The sequence below is a fragment of the Pyxicephalus adspersus genome, chromosome 4 (assembly GCF_032062135.1).
Source record: "Pyxicephalus adspersus chromosome 4, UCB_Pads_2.0, whole genome shotgun sequence".
NCBI classification, from domain to species: domain Eukaryota; kingdom Metazoa; phylum Chordata; class Amphibia; order Anura; family Pyxicephalidae; genus Pyxicephalus; species Pyxicephalus adspersus.
The window spans coordinates 137,202,782-137,217,886 of NC_092861.1; the positions used below are offsets into that span (position 1 = coordinate 137,202,782).

At 37.3% G+C, this 15,105-nt stretch overlaps 1 protein-coding gene across 1 annotated transcript in view; it reads left to right on the plus strand.

Moving 5' to 3' along the window:
* The window catches only part of SRBD1 (S1 RNA binding domain 1), a gene marked incomplete in the record, with an annotated part of 105,796 nt that overhangs the window by 76,580 nt on the left and 14,111 nt on the right, over positions 1-15,105 (plus strand). The window contains 1 exon segment of the mRNA XM_072410288.1: positions 13,383-13,489. Within this exon segment, the coding sequence (XP_072266389.1) occupies positions 13,383-13,489 (107 nt within the window).

The window sequence follows — 15,105 nt, forward strand, 5'->3', positions numbered from 1 at the left end:
TTGCCGAGTCGTACGCTTCAGTATTGTTTCCACCATTACAACAGTCACCCCGCTCCGCGAATACCGATTCTTATCCAATTGTTTTATTTTCTTTATTTCTCAGATGCTCTTTTGCAAGTATGACCTTAACTGTGTATTTTCTTTACCTGTTATATTTAATGGCATCAAATAGTTAGACTTTGATTTCTTGTTTGGTTTTAGATTCGAATGAAATAAACCCATAATGAGTGAGAAAAATGAATATTTTGCATTTCTTTAGTAATACTAAATATAATGCAACTAATGATAATAGTAACAATAGTAATGCCTAACCGTGAGCTGATTAATGAATCAGAGCCTCCACAGTCCTTGTCAAGAACCATTAAGAAGATCATTTTTTTGCAAATGAATTTTATCTTTTTAAAAAATTCATAAAAATGGTCTGCGGGATTTAAAATTTTGAATTTAGTGGTCCATGAGGTTCAAAAGGTTTGCGACCACTGTTAAAAGCCATTCATTTACTTTTTTACGCTTCTTCCAGAACTTTGTTTTGGACTTGTTTTAATAGTCCATGGTCTTCATAATGATAATTTTGACCATTTTAGTAGCAGGTGTATTTTTGTTGAGGTTGTTTGTCAATCTAATTTAACACAAGCGGACATCAATTATCTATTTATGTGACTACTGAAGGCATTTGATTACACCAGAGGTTTCATAGTAGTGGGGCTGAATTATTGTGCAAAAAAAAAAAAAAAAAGGATTTTTTACAATTAATGAATTGTTTTCGAACTTTACCATTGACTATTTAGTGTAGACCAATGACTTAAAATCTTATTAAAATCCATTTCATTATAGTTTTTAAACCTTGAAAATGTAGAAAAGTGTGATTACTAACAACGGTATTTGTTGATTTTTTTGTTGCCATTGGGGAGATTATCCCCCATTTCTTGTCCTAGTGACTAATGGTATAAGAAAGTAAAGTGGTATCAGCAATGAGAACAAATCAGCAATAAAAAAAAACCTAACATTTTTATTGTAGAGTGGTTTACTTAAAATCCGATTGGTTGCTGTGTCCTAAAGTCTTAGTTTTCCACTGCTCATATTTTAAGTCACATTGTGCCAACCTGTGAACCTTAGTTCATTAAGAGGGTAGCTTGTTCTCCAATTACTGAATTATGATATGTTTATTTATTTGAAAGCAAAATGAGAGCCTTATATTTTCTCTCCACCCCCAGTTTTAAGAATTTGACCAATTTACGAGATAATTGCGAAGGGCCCAATTGTGGGCAGCTTGTTAACGGCAGGAATAAGTCTCCATTTTATTTGCCCATAGATTGTAATTGGCGATTTATGAGTGGGTTCCTTGTAAAGCATTAGGCAAAAATTGCATAACTTAAGGGATTCTTTTTCTATTACAGTTACAAAATTTCCTGCAGCTTTTATACACATCTGATTTCTGCATCACATGTGGAATTTCTTAGTTTATGTCTGAAATATGTTTTGCAAATCTCAATTTTTTTCTATAGTGAAATCAGCTCTCTGAATATGAAATTTCCGAGTGTTTTTGCAGACTGTGTTTTTTATTTAAAATGTTTTTTTCTAGTAACCCAATTACTATAATTTTTTTTTCAAGTGACCAAAAGTCTAAAAGTAAACATTCATATGAATGGCCCAATGAAATGAAAACAAAATTTTATTTTGAACATAATTATACAATTAAATAATTGTATCCTATTATAATTTTAGCTTTTGGTAGTTAGATGATATCGAAGCTTTCCACATGCATCATGAGCTTAATGTCACCAAGTTCTTTCTAATCTCTCCCGCTCACTGAGCAAAAGTAGGATAACCAAAGGTGTCCCAATGTGCATCAATGCTAAGATGAATTGCTATAACCTTCTTGGATCTCGTTCTGCCTGTAAAAATTTTAAAGCCAAGTTAAACTTTTCTGAACTTACCTGTCTCCAGTCAGTCCTAGGGCGCTGCTATCTTTTTGCCTTTTGAGATCTTTGGTCATCTTGATAGACCACACCAGGATGATGTAATTACTGTCTATCCTGGTGCCTTGCGCTAACTCATTTGCATTAATGTGTATTTCATCAAGGCAGCTCATTCAAGTGAATGGGTCACTATCACTCAAGAATAGGTAAAAAAACAAACATTCACAATTTATATATGACGCAGCATACCACAAGACATGGTAGTGTGCTGTAATGCACTGCAACACACATACATTGATATGTGCTGCCTCGGGGCAATGGGTCCCATTTAGAATGTTTGAAAAATCATTCTCTGTCCTATTTTACTTTATTTAGACATCTTTTAGGTTGTTTTACATGCACTGACTGTTTGACGTCTACCTCAAGATTTTCACTAAATGCTGAAAGTTACACTTTGCACATAAAGAGGTTCTAAACGCTAGAAGTTGTCTCCCCGCCCTCCCCCCCAAAAAAAAACAGGGATAAGGCAAGGGATCCAATGTCTCCAATGATTTCCATTCTTTGTTGGAGGCATCCATCTTGCTTCAGGCAGGCCTTTGCTTCCTCGTGTCAGAGCCTCCAGCAAGGATAACCCAGAACAGCATCAAATCTCCTAAGACTAGGCAAGGGCCCCAAAGTCTAACATGTATACAGCTATGAAGCTTTAGGTATAGTGGCTTTAAATGTCAGACAAAGAATACAGGTGCTGTAAAGGCACAATTTACATTTCACATTTTTTTTTTAATACAGGGCATCTTCACATTTTGAGTTTAGTTAGAATTTAACCCGACTCTATTTAATGAAGCTTTAGTATTATATACAAATATGTGTTTGATGTATGGCTTATTTTACACTTTATCTTAAATTACTCAGGACACCATGTTATAATTACATGTAGTATAATGATGAACTCAATATGTTTGACGTAGGACTTTATTATATAAATATATATATTTATATATAAAATATACTATAGTTCAAAATCTCAAGTGTTTATACTTGACGTGTTACATCTCTATACATATAGACCGTCAAGCACGCATTAATATCTATCCCTGAGGAGGGCCCTACGTGGCGAAACGCGTCGGATCATTGCGCGCCGCGGCACGGTCTATTCAATGTTTTTACAGTTACCTTTATAATTTCTTGATGAAATTCACTATGTATAGTGTGTACAATTATTCTGTGTTGTGAAATATTAACAGGACAGAATCTGACGTAATTTTATATGTTAATGTGTATTTGATTATGTATAAAATATTAGCTTAACCAATAATATAAATAACAATAAAATAACCAATCAATACACTTCACCTTTTGCATGAAAAACCCCTGAGCCTCAAACCTCTTTCTTTCTTTTTCTACCTATTTATTTGTATACAACACCTGGAGGTGGCTCACTGTAACCAAACTACACAACTAAAACAGTGAGGAAGAGTAGAACACATTTATACTATAATATACAAATATATTTTTCATTATTTCGCATAATACTCCATAATCCCGTGTTTGCAGATACAAACACTTATTCTTTATTATTCACTTTTATTCTGTTGGCAGTTGCTTTTGCTTGTATCTGTTTGAATCAATATTAATTCAAGTACCTATATGCGATTTTTGCCCCGTTTTGTCATTGATGTTCTGAAAAAATGTCCATCTAATATTTCACAAATGAAAAAAAGATCTCGTTCAAACATCATTTGTGTTTCCACTTTCCGTAAAGGGGAAAAAAAAACTGTTTTTCAAACCTGCAGCTGGTTATGTCTGCAGGAGTTCCCACTTATGGCCGGCTTTGATTGACATCTTGAAATGGCAGCTTTTCATGAATAGCTGTTAACTTGTAGAATTCACTTATGGCTCTAAGACAGACTGACTTTGTTCTACTGTTGGGGGCTGTCCAATATAAACAGGACCTTGCATCTGAATTTAATAATGCAGCAAAGTCCGGAGAGAGCACTTTTTTTTACACTTCGACTTGTGATGCGTTTTTGAACCTGATCTTGCAGAGATTTAACCTAACGTGGACGCTCAATAATTACTTTCATTTTTCTATCCATTTTGCTGTATTACCAATGTACTGTTTACCCTCAACCTCTTTAGTTGGGGGATTTTTGTAGTTTTTCTCTCCAGGTTGTGTTAACAAGATTAATAAAATGTTAAAGGGTGGTAAATATGAAAGTTTGCTTGTGTATTTTCTATGTTTACCACTTGCAGGCAGCAAGTCGAGTCCTTGATAACAGGAGCTTTAGGAAGGATTCTTTTTCTACTTTTGTGTTCATGTTGCATTTTCATGGTGTCGTCTCCTTAGCAGTTGCCATGTGTGATATCAGAAGGTTCAACTTCATTCCATTCACTGCCAGTCCCTTTTGGGTGTTGGCTGACTATGCTTTGGGAAGGAGATTCTCAACTTTAGAACTAGTCCCAATCATGACTTTCTGGAAGTATCTTCAAGCCCAAATTGTGCGTAATAAAGTAGAGGCCAGTGATATGAAAGTTACAAATCTGAACTTCAAATTTAATATATTTCTAACACCATGTGAAGGTATCATCAAAACTGATCTGACCGACAGGCACACCCACCTCTCTCCCTTCTACCATTGACAGAAATGCCTTGAAGAAGGACAGATTTTGTTTTATTGTGGTAGAATTTATTGACTTTCCTAAGCCATACATATGCAGATAATTGTGCATGCGTAAGGCAAAGTGCATGCGTAAGGCATCGGTCTTCCTGACCCGACCCAATGAAGATTGTCCCACCATGGAGAAAATGGAAGCAATGACATTGCGGGAGAGCTCAGACATTGCCCATTAGTGGGGACAGTTTGCGTTTGTAGTTGCACATTATAATGAGAGCTCCTTGGGTCCTCAAAGTTCCGTTTACAAATTCATTATCTGGTATTTAGCACAGCGATCTTTGCAAGCTGAGAGCTTTAAAAAGGCTTTTTAATACATTGACTGTGTACAAAAAGGATTTTATACAATTACCTGAAAATATATAAACCATCAGTTGGGTGCATTTTTTTAAATAAAATTTTAAGGAATTTATGTTCCCTTTAAAACAACTCTTATCTCTACAGAAACCACTGCATATAATGAACTATGCAGCAGATAAACAAACTACCAGTGCATAATCAGAGAACAAAAACTACTTAATGTGCCCCTCTCTCCCCAATAACCAATTATTCCTCAATGGGCTCCGCCATCTTGCCTTAAGCTTTGTACACATGCCAGAATGGTCATGTTTTGTCTCTGGAAAAAACCATACCCTGGCAGATTAATGAACTACCACTGTACTTTCCTATTTAAGAAAGCCCAGCGGGATGCAGCTCACTTGTCCCCCCCCCCCCTTATCATTGAACAGAGCAGCAATGTGCGCAGATCACCCCGGTCACTGGAAAAGATAATGAAAGATTGTTTCCAGCATCAGAAATCTGACATTCATCTGATATCTATACAGTATATAGTATAGTATTAACGGACTGTCAATCATTGCCTTCCTGTCAGTTACTGCACTCCTATTCCTGTAGTAGTCTATACACTGCTCTCTGCTTCAGCCATTGATGGTGCAGCCCATTCTTTAAAGTGGACCTATCCTCACATTTTCATCATATAAACATTACATAATAAAAATATATATATGCACCTTGCAGTGCACCCTCTGTATTTACTTTCATGCAGTCTTCTCTTTATGGTAGACTTGGATATCGATAATTAGTTTCAACCTGGGTTCGTCCAAAGATTGCTGGAGATTCCAATGAGCAGGTTGATTAATGAGCAGTTTGGAAATCTCTGGTCAGTTAAACAGATTCCAATGATCTTTTTGTGGTGAGGGTAAATTCATCCCGTTGGCCAGCAATGTAAGAGCCATTTTTCCTTCTTACCCCCACTCCAATGCATTGTGAGCTGTGAATAAAGTAATTATAGCAGGGGTTTCCTGAGGACTTGAAGTTATTTCAAGGGTTCCCCATGGTAAAAAGGTTAGGAAACAATGCTCGATAACATAGATATATTTAGATTTACACAATATGAGTAACACCCTTCTTAAATAAATCGAAGTTTGCTTGTGCCAGAGGTAAATATACACAAATAGAAAAAAAATAAGACTTGGTCCTGCACAGACTTATTATTAATATTAGTATTATATACTACAGGTCATTTTCTTCATTTATAGCTTTATATTTAAAATCCTTTTTCTTTCTGATTTGAACATTTGTTATCATTATTTTACATTGATACTTTGACAACAACCACTACAGAAAGATGACCTTTTCTTTAATATTTTTTTACTCCCCAATTACCTTTGGTAACATCTATAACCACTTTATTATGACCACTTAATTAAATTCATGGATAGAACCATAACCACAAATTAACTATATACATAATTTACTACCTGAAAACACATTATTAAAAACATTCATCTATCATGATACAGCTGATTGATTGACACTTATTTGTTATTACTATTTGTGTATAGATATATTTACTTTTTAATTCTGCTAGTCTATTTATTTTTTCCTACTTTCTTTAACAGGGTGACCACGACATGCATTCTGAAATGGTGCTGCAGTGTTCTGTGGACAGGGTTGTCTTAGATATAGATATAAGATATAGTTTAAATTCAATTGACAAACAAATGAAATTAGGCTTCGTACACACGTGCAAAAATTATTGTTGGAAAATAAACGATTAGCGACAGATCAGCGATTATTTATAATTATTTTGAACGATTGTACAGTGCACGATTCTGTACATGCTGTAATGATAAGATTGTTCAAAGATAATCCACCAATAATGTACATTATGCATGAAGTGACACGTACCAAAGAACAATCCACGATCACTCAGCGTACTGTACACACAATAGATAGCGAACGATCATCGCCCAATCAGACCTGCCGGGGTGGTCATTCGTTTCCAGTACCATTGCCGTTTTTCAGCATTGTTGGCCTGACGTTGCTCAACGATTATCCAACAATCGATCGCTAGTCGTGTGTACATAGCCTTAGTTACAGAATCTGTTTATTTTTTTTTTCTTTTGGAAAAAGAATTCAAACCGTGGATAATAGCAGCACAGATTCTAGCGGCTAGTACTCTGTCTTTTGCGCACTAGAATCTGTAAAGAGTTTGTGTGGGCCAGATACTTCAGTTTCCTCCCACATCCTAAAGACATGGTTAGGTTCCCCAAATGGCCTTAGACTGTATTAATGACATATGCCTATGGTAGGGACATTAGATTGTGAGCCCCTTTGAGGGAAAGTTAGTGACATCAATGACTATGGAATTTGTAAATCGCTGCGTAATATGTCAGCGCTATAATAGAAGATAATAGTAAATGTTGAGCGTTGTAAAAACACCAGGGATTGGTATATGGTTTGTGCCACAAAGGTTGGTTTGCATGGAAATGTGCAGGACATTATCTATACAAAGAAAGGGAATTAACAAATGGAATTTATATACCAAATACTGTTAGTATAGGTTTTAGCCCAATTCACATAAAGGGATACAATATTTTTCACTGTGCTCCTTTAAAGTTAAACTCCAAGTCTACATTCAGTCATTTCCTGTACTGAATTGCTTACTCTTACGTAAGTTGTATTGACTTTGTTCCGATGACATCTGTCCAAGAGGAAGTATCCTCTTGCTTCTCTTTCTTCCTTTTGTGCTTTTGGGTTACAACATGAAGGAAAGTCTCCCTGATGGAATGCTGGAAAAAAACTTGATAGGGGTCTTTCTTATTCCCTAGCATATCCAAGGAAACAATAAAAGTTTGTACACTTTAACCAACATTATAAAGGTTACAATATTAAAGAAAAGCTGTCCTTTGGGAAACAGGAGGCTGCCATGGTTGATCTCTGTCTAATATTTCTATTTAGCATTCATATTCATCCTATTACTTAAAAGACTTCAACTCAAAATCCTAAATTATTCTGTTCCTTCAACCTCCCAACCCACTCCATGTGAGCAAACCAGGCCTTTTCCTTGTCCGTTGTCCAGCTCATTTCTCAATGTTAGGGGGCCAATGCTCTATCAGTGTTGATGACAATAGGATCTGGACGCGTAGGATGTTATATAGACACCCATTGAAGGACCCAACAGAGGAACATAGAAGATCAGGTTGAAGGTACACATGGCTATGACTTTTGGTGAGTAGTTGTATTTTTTTGGGGGTGACATATTTGGAGATCAACTTTTAATACATTTAGGCCAATGGCCTAGAACTGACTTTTGTGATCTGCATACTTGTTCCTAGACAGTGACGCAAAAGAATAAGCATGAAAGTCAGGCCACTACTTTAACAAGGAGAACAACAGCTCCTGTAATTTTCTTTTAAACAGTTTACTTTTAACGTATCCGTTTTGCAAACATAGTGAGAAACCGGTAAAAAAAAAGACCTTAGTTTCCTAACAAAACCACCATTCATATAAATGTCTAATTAAGAAAATAACACAAAGGTAATAATAAAAATAGATTTGATATTATTACATATGATCTGAATTCATAAAACTCGACAAGCTGTGTGGTATTAAGCCATGATCCTGCCGACGCACCTTTTTCTTGGTATTCCTAGGGAAATAGAATTAGGCTGAAAGAGTGAGTGCAATCTTGTGTCTGGTCTGTGCATTTCATGGGTCACTCGCCATGTGCCATCGCTGATTAGTGCTTTGAACTCCCACATGCCAATCCACATGAAGAGGATTTTTTATACCAGAAGAAGAACAGAAGAAATACTCTTTATTTGCCATTGCATGTGCTTTCCATGAATCTTCTCCTGATGTCAGCTCAGATTGGTTTATTCTTTTTGTAGCCTCCAGCTATTGTTGTTGATAAAGTGGTTACATGGGGGTAAATTTGTCTCTTTTTGAATTTTCAATGCGAAATTCCGAGCCAAATTTCTTCAAACCGGAATGCCCAGGGTACATGGTGAGGGCAGTCAGGTGGGATGAGTATCACCAAGCATTGCAGGATGCAGATGATTTTGGCAGAATTAAACATTTAACTTTATTTCTATCTGGAAGTTGTTTCTTGCTAGTTTAAATCAATATTAGTATTAGGATCCTGAAACTCCAACTATTTCTCCAAAAGTTATGTGGAGTTAGTGATGTCATTATACTCTTTACCATCAGTTGGTTTAAATACACTCTCCATTTCTCTAAAACTTTGGGATAAAAATATTAAACAATACTGTTAGGAATATGCAAGGTTTGACTGTATGTAGAGGACAGTAACACGTCAGGTCAACAGCATTTGGGGTCTTTGATGGGCAGTTCATCATGGACAGCTTGGCTGTTATTTGTGTGTCGAGAATGGGTGGAGGGGCTTCTTCAGTTTTAAGCAATGTTCTAAACCAAAGGAGGAGCCAGACAAGGTTTTTTTATTTCCTAAAACTTTTTTTCTTTTATTGATTGTTTTCTAGTAAATTCCAGTGCAAAACAAAGATTGTACCTGCTAATGAAATTTCTGAGCAGTGTGGTCTCTGTCTTCTGGCCTTTCGTACAAGTAACCTCTGTCAAAAATTGAATACTATTGTTTTGAGTTGTTTTCTGCAAAATAATCACTCGAGCTCAGACAATGGTATACTTGTAGCTTGTGTTTATTCTAGTCACGGCTGTTGCTGCATTGAAAAGACCACATTGGTATACTTATAGTGGAGAAGACATGTTTGCCTGTGACCCTGTCAAGCACTGCTTTTTGATGTCATGTGCCATGGAGAACATTTCCATTCTTGCCCTAAAATCTTTAGTTCTCCTTCTATCCTTTTAGGTGTCATTAAACTGATCTCATCATTTTATTTCACATGTGGATTATCATGTTGATTGTGCTGTCTTTGTAAAAGTAAACTTCAGAAGTTGAGTTTGGGTCCACACTTACCATCTTTAGTACCTTAATAATTGATCCATTATTGATAGTGTAATGCTTTGACAGGGTAGAAATTATAAAATCTACATTGACATTGGACCCAGAATTGCCGTAGGACCTAAAAGGTAGTTGAATGTGCAAGCAACTTCCACTCTTCGGTGGATATCTACGACATCTTTATTCACACATGTATGGAGGTTTATTCCTATATAGGATCAAGCATCTTGTGTTTGGTGAAAATTCATTGGACAGGAGTTTGGAATCTTTTTCCAGAAGATTGGTTGGCTGGGGGATCTTCTGGTGCTGAAAAACTAAAGGTGTGCATGATGACAGAATCTTGCCCCAATAAACTTGTCCTCATTTTTTTTCTTTTTTTGATTTGTTTTTTGGATTCTTTCACCCCATATCTGGGGATAGATCCAGAATAAATAGGTATGGATGGGAATAGGTGGAGATTCTGTCCCAACACACACAATAAACACAAGACCATTTGCAGATATCAGCCAAGCAATTCATCTTAGCCAGCTTTACAGAATTATTCCAAATTAATGCAAAAATGTGCTTGGTACTAATGGGCAGGAAACAACATATGCAACATATATGCTCACACCTATTTTACAATAAGCATTTACAGAAAATACACCAAGGTTTGCACATATTCTCCTCTACCTTCATTTAATTCTGTCCATAAGCAAAACTTTCAACTGCCATTTTTATTTTTTGTTAGCTGGACCCCATGCCAAAATACAGTCTGAAAAATACAAAACTATTAATTAAATGCAAATATTTGCCAGATGTATAAACTTCTCTTTTTGGGAAGCAAGCAGGCATGTTGCCAAATAATGCCTTTTTTCCTTCCGCCAGTTTCCACGTGTAGACTGCCTTAGACTATTGAGCATGAGTAGACAGAAGAAAGTGCCTTCTTTACGCTCGGCTTGCTTATAAACATTGACATAGCTGATTTTAGCATCTTTTGTTGAGTGATGTGTGAACCTCTGTCGGGAAGATGGTTAAACCCAGACACAGCCGCCCGGTTGTTTTCAGGTGTTGTAAGGTTACGTTGATGATTGAGACTGGTTGATCAAAGAAAGTGTTGTTCCCAGATGTCTTGATGGCGAGAAAATGTTTGAATGTATATGTTAGAACGTTGTTGAGTAATATATGTATGCAAGTGTGCCAACTAGCCTATTAGTCCTGTTGTACTGAGGAATGCATATAATTGAAGCCTAACGTGAGCCAGGAAAATTTCTGAATCTCTAAGTTTACATCAAAATCTACATCATCACTGGGGAGGTTTTTCCCTTGTGTATCTACAACAGGAACATGGGAGGACCTCCCCAGTTGAGAAGTTTTCACCCTTCCCCTACCAAACGTACTTTGAGTTCTTGGAGAGACTCTGCTTATTTCTGGTTTCTTTGAAAGTAAGGGGGGAATAGGTTAGTAAAATATGGAGTAGTGGTTCTATTTCAAATAGGAAGGTTGTCCTAGAGGACTGTATGCCAACCCTTATAGTAAAGGTAAAAAATAAAGGACAGGAGAAAGCAGGGTTTTGGCAAACAAGGCGTATTGTGTTCAATGATACTTCTCATAAATAAAAATACAAGACATCATTAGTTTCAGTGAACCTCAATAGAGACTTGTGGTTTACAAAATACTAATTAGGCCCTAGAGGGCGCTATACATACCACATCTAGCATAGTGCACACAAATATAACCATATGTATTGTAACTTGCGGAACAGGATAATAGTTTGTGTCGACTGTTGTACCCAACGCGTTTCGCCTTATTAGGCTTTCTCAGGGGTAGCGGTGCGTCAGCGAATTTTTTACACATGCAGTTAATGTATTTGGTTTTATTATGTGGCTTGATTTTGCTAGTTTGAAGAAAACAAGAAATAATCCTCGATTTTTACGGGCAATATGTAGATTATTGATAGTGGTATTATAACCAAATAAACACTGTAAGACAAGCCAGTGCAGACCCCCAAAGATTCTCGTTTTGGAATCTGTAGTAGTTCCTTGTTTGTTAGAATTTCCTTCTATGCAGAGGATAGCGTAGCTGCTGGCGTGCAAGGGAGCAGGAGAGGAAGGGGGGAATAGAGACAGAGATAGCAGAAAAGTCTTACCCATCCTGCTTTTTTAGGTTTGGAATTACGTGGTGAGAGATAGTCCATCTTCTCTATCATGGGAGAACTTGGATGATCTATTTGGTAAATGTTGTAAATCTTGGACCAGATCTATGTAAGGTTTGCTGGATCACCCATATTCTCTAATGATGGTCTTCTGCAGGCTTTGAGAGCTTTAATAAATCAGGCCCATAGAATCATTGTCATGTTTGTATTGCTGTATTGTGTCCCTATTACAAATATTTGTCCTCTCCATCACCATTGTCACCAGGAATAAATGCAAGAATAATTCAAAAAATCGAAAATGCCAGCGTAGCAGAAACAGGAGAATGTTTCCAATGGGGCAGAGCTGTTGCCTGTACACCCATCATAGTCTCATTGCAAAGTTATCCTCCAGCTTTATGTTGAGTCAATAAGACAGTAAGTGAAGAAAAAACTCTCTCACCAGACACAAAGCACTCTATCCAAAATGTAAACTGCGTTAGTTATACTTCAATTTTTATTTTTTTTGCAATTTCTGTAGGTAAATTTTTGTTCAGACTGCTTCCTCACAATCCTGAACCATGCCCTTGGATAAGACTACATTTGGCATCCCACCCATAGATGAATGGGGTAGACGGTGTTAAGCTGCGTACACACTTCCAATTTTTATCGTTGGTAAATGAACGACGAACGATCCTGCACGATATCTGCGAACGATCGTATGGCACCGATCCTGTACCTACAGATAACGACACGATCGTTCAAAGATATTGTACACACGATAGATGCGATCGTTTGAACGATACAGGAAGTGACGTGCACCACAGGAAGTGAGCGAACGTTCGTTCACCGCGCATGCTCAGACCATGGACGATCACTGAACGACCGTACACACGATAGATGGTCAACGATCGTCGTCCAATCCGATCCGCCGGTCCGGTCGTTCATTTCCAACGACTATCCTCGTTCGTCGGCGTCGTTGGTTACTTTTTTTATGAACGATTTTTGGCCAATCGGTCGTTCGTTGTTCGTTCGTTGTTCATTTCCAACGATAAAAATTGGAAGTGTGTACGCAGCTTAAGAAATTTGGTTCTGCCCAGCCAGCTGCTGGGAGCTGTACCGGGACCGCTGTTCCCGCCACCAGTCTGAACATAGCCTTATGCATATCGCTATTAGAATTGTGTTATTAATTGAAACAATATGGCTTCCCTTTTAGTAAAAAAAAAATTATTATCAAAATGATTTCAGATATCAAGCGGGTATACATGAATGAAAACGGCAGAATGAGAATAAAGTCAAACAAACATTTTTTTTCCAGCTTCTTGAATACAATAATAATTCAGTAGCTGCCTCAATCGGTTTGTTTCATGGAGTTGTTCTTGTAGGGTTAAATTTGCAGGTTGATTTTAATTGTCTATATAATGCCTATAAAATTATTCTGTACTTTTCTCTTTCAGCACGATGTCTCCAACGTGCTTCTGAAAGGCACCCTGGACAGTGTGGTGGAGGAGTGCGTCAGCTTTGTAGGGGTGGATATCAACATCTGCTCTGAAACTCTATTGAGGTAAACACAGCTTTGTACATTGCTGCACCATTAACCTCACTTTGTAGTTGTCTGCCTGGAGAACGTCACACACAGAACGCCGCGGTGCTGCCACCTGCTACAGAGCTCTGCTATTCATACCGCACAATGATGCACTGTGTGTTCCTCTGGTTATTAGTTTAATTATGTTTGTCTTCCGTCCCAGTGTACATAACATAAAGGGAGAGCACACAGATACTGCTTCGCCCGCTGTTCTTTTGTTTTTAAATGTATTTACATACAAAATGTTGGTTTGATGCTGGCAATAATAGTTTACTGCATTAAATGACATTTTGGTATTATAGCGGTAAAGCACACCTGTGCTTCTAACACGTTCCACCTTTTATATCTTTTGCCTGGAGCCCTATTCTGCCTTCTGGATTGTTCAAAATACCTGGAGGTTGTTACTTAAAATGTGATTTATTCCCCTTCTCATGTGACAGCAATGGGTCCTTAAATATTGGAGGAGCTATGATTCTGCATGGTGGGGGAAATCTCATAAATATGCCCAAGTGTAAAGAATGGCCATCCCCTTTATTAGGAAAGGGCCACAGTTTTATGCCAAAATCCCAATATTTTACTTGCTATTCATAAAATAGAGAAACATCCAATGTGACATAATAGCATGAGAACAATACATACAATATTGGATATTTCTTTAAGTCCATGAGTAGGGCAGTAAAGAGTCTCATCTTCTGACGCTTTTTGCCTCTATAGATTTCTTCAAGGGAGTTTGTAACAGAGATTTATCATGCAAACACTCATATGGCTTGTATAAAGAAATGTATAGATGTTAGGTTTCTCCACGAGTATCCAATAATGGGAATATCCACTTGATATATTGGTAGTCCTGTGCGATTATACAGGTGATCTAAGCTTGACCGTCCTGATTTAGATGAGAAAGGAGTTGTGCCTCAAGTTTTTAAGGGAAATCACTGTGGGTCAGGCGTTGTAGCACGTATGTACAATACTTGTTGTTTTTGGTGCTTGCAGTAGGACCTTTACACACCCTGCTCCCTGCTGCTGCTTGCAATGTAGAGCCACATATTGGCCACCAGATTTAATGATTTCTAACCTACCGCCCAAAGCAAGTATGACTATCAAAAAATTGATAAGGGGGAGCTATGCCAGGATATCAACTTTATGTTACTCTGCGTTCAGAACAGCAAAGCAAAAATACATTGAACATAGTTAGAAAATATATGGTGTCTGTAATGAGCATCTCTTTTAAGCAAAAATTAACTGCAAATGTGAAAAAGACCCTCCTTTATTTTTCATAAACTTATCTGAAATTTGCTGATTACTCAGTGAAATTAATAGGGAGAGTGACGTTCTCTTCCCTTAATTTTCCATGGCTGGATGACGTAGCTTAATGTCAATCATGGTAGTAAGCAACACATATCCCAAAGCATGCACAGTGATCCTGGCCATGGCTCCCTTATCATAGCTTCTATGTATACAAAGGTTGTGTAAAGGGAAGGATTGGCAGGTGGGTGGTTGCAGAGAGTCACCTCCTGGCTTGTGATTCAGACAGAACTGATAAGCAAGAAGCAATAAAATTCACAGATAGGACTGCAAATGACATGTATGTACAAATA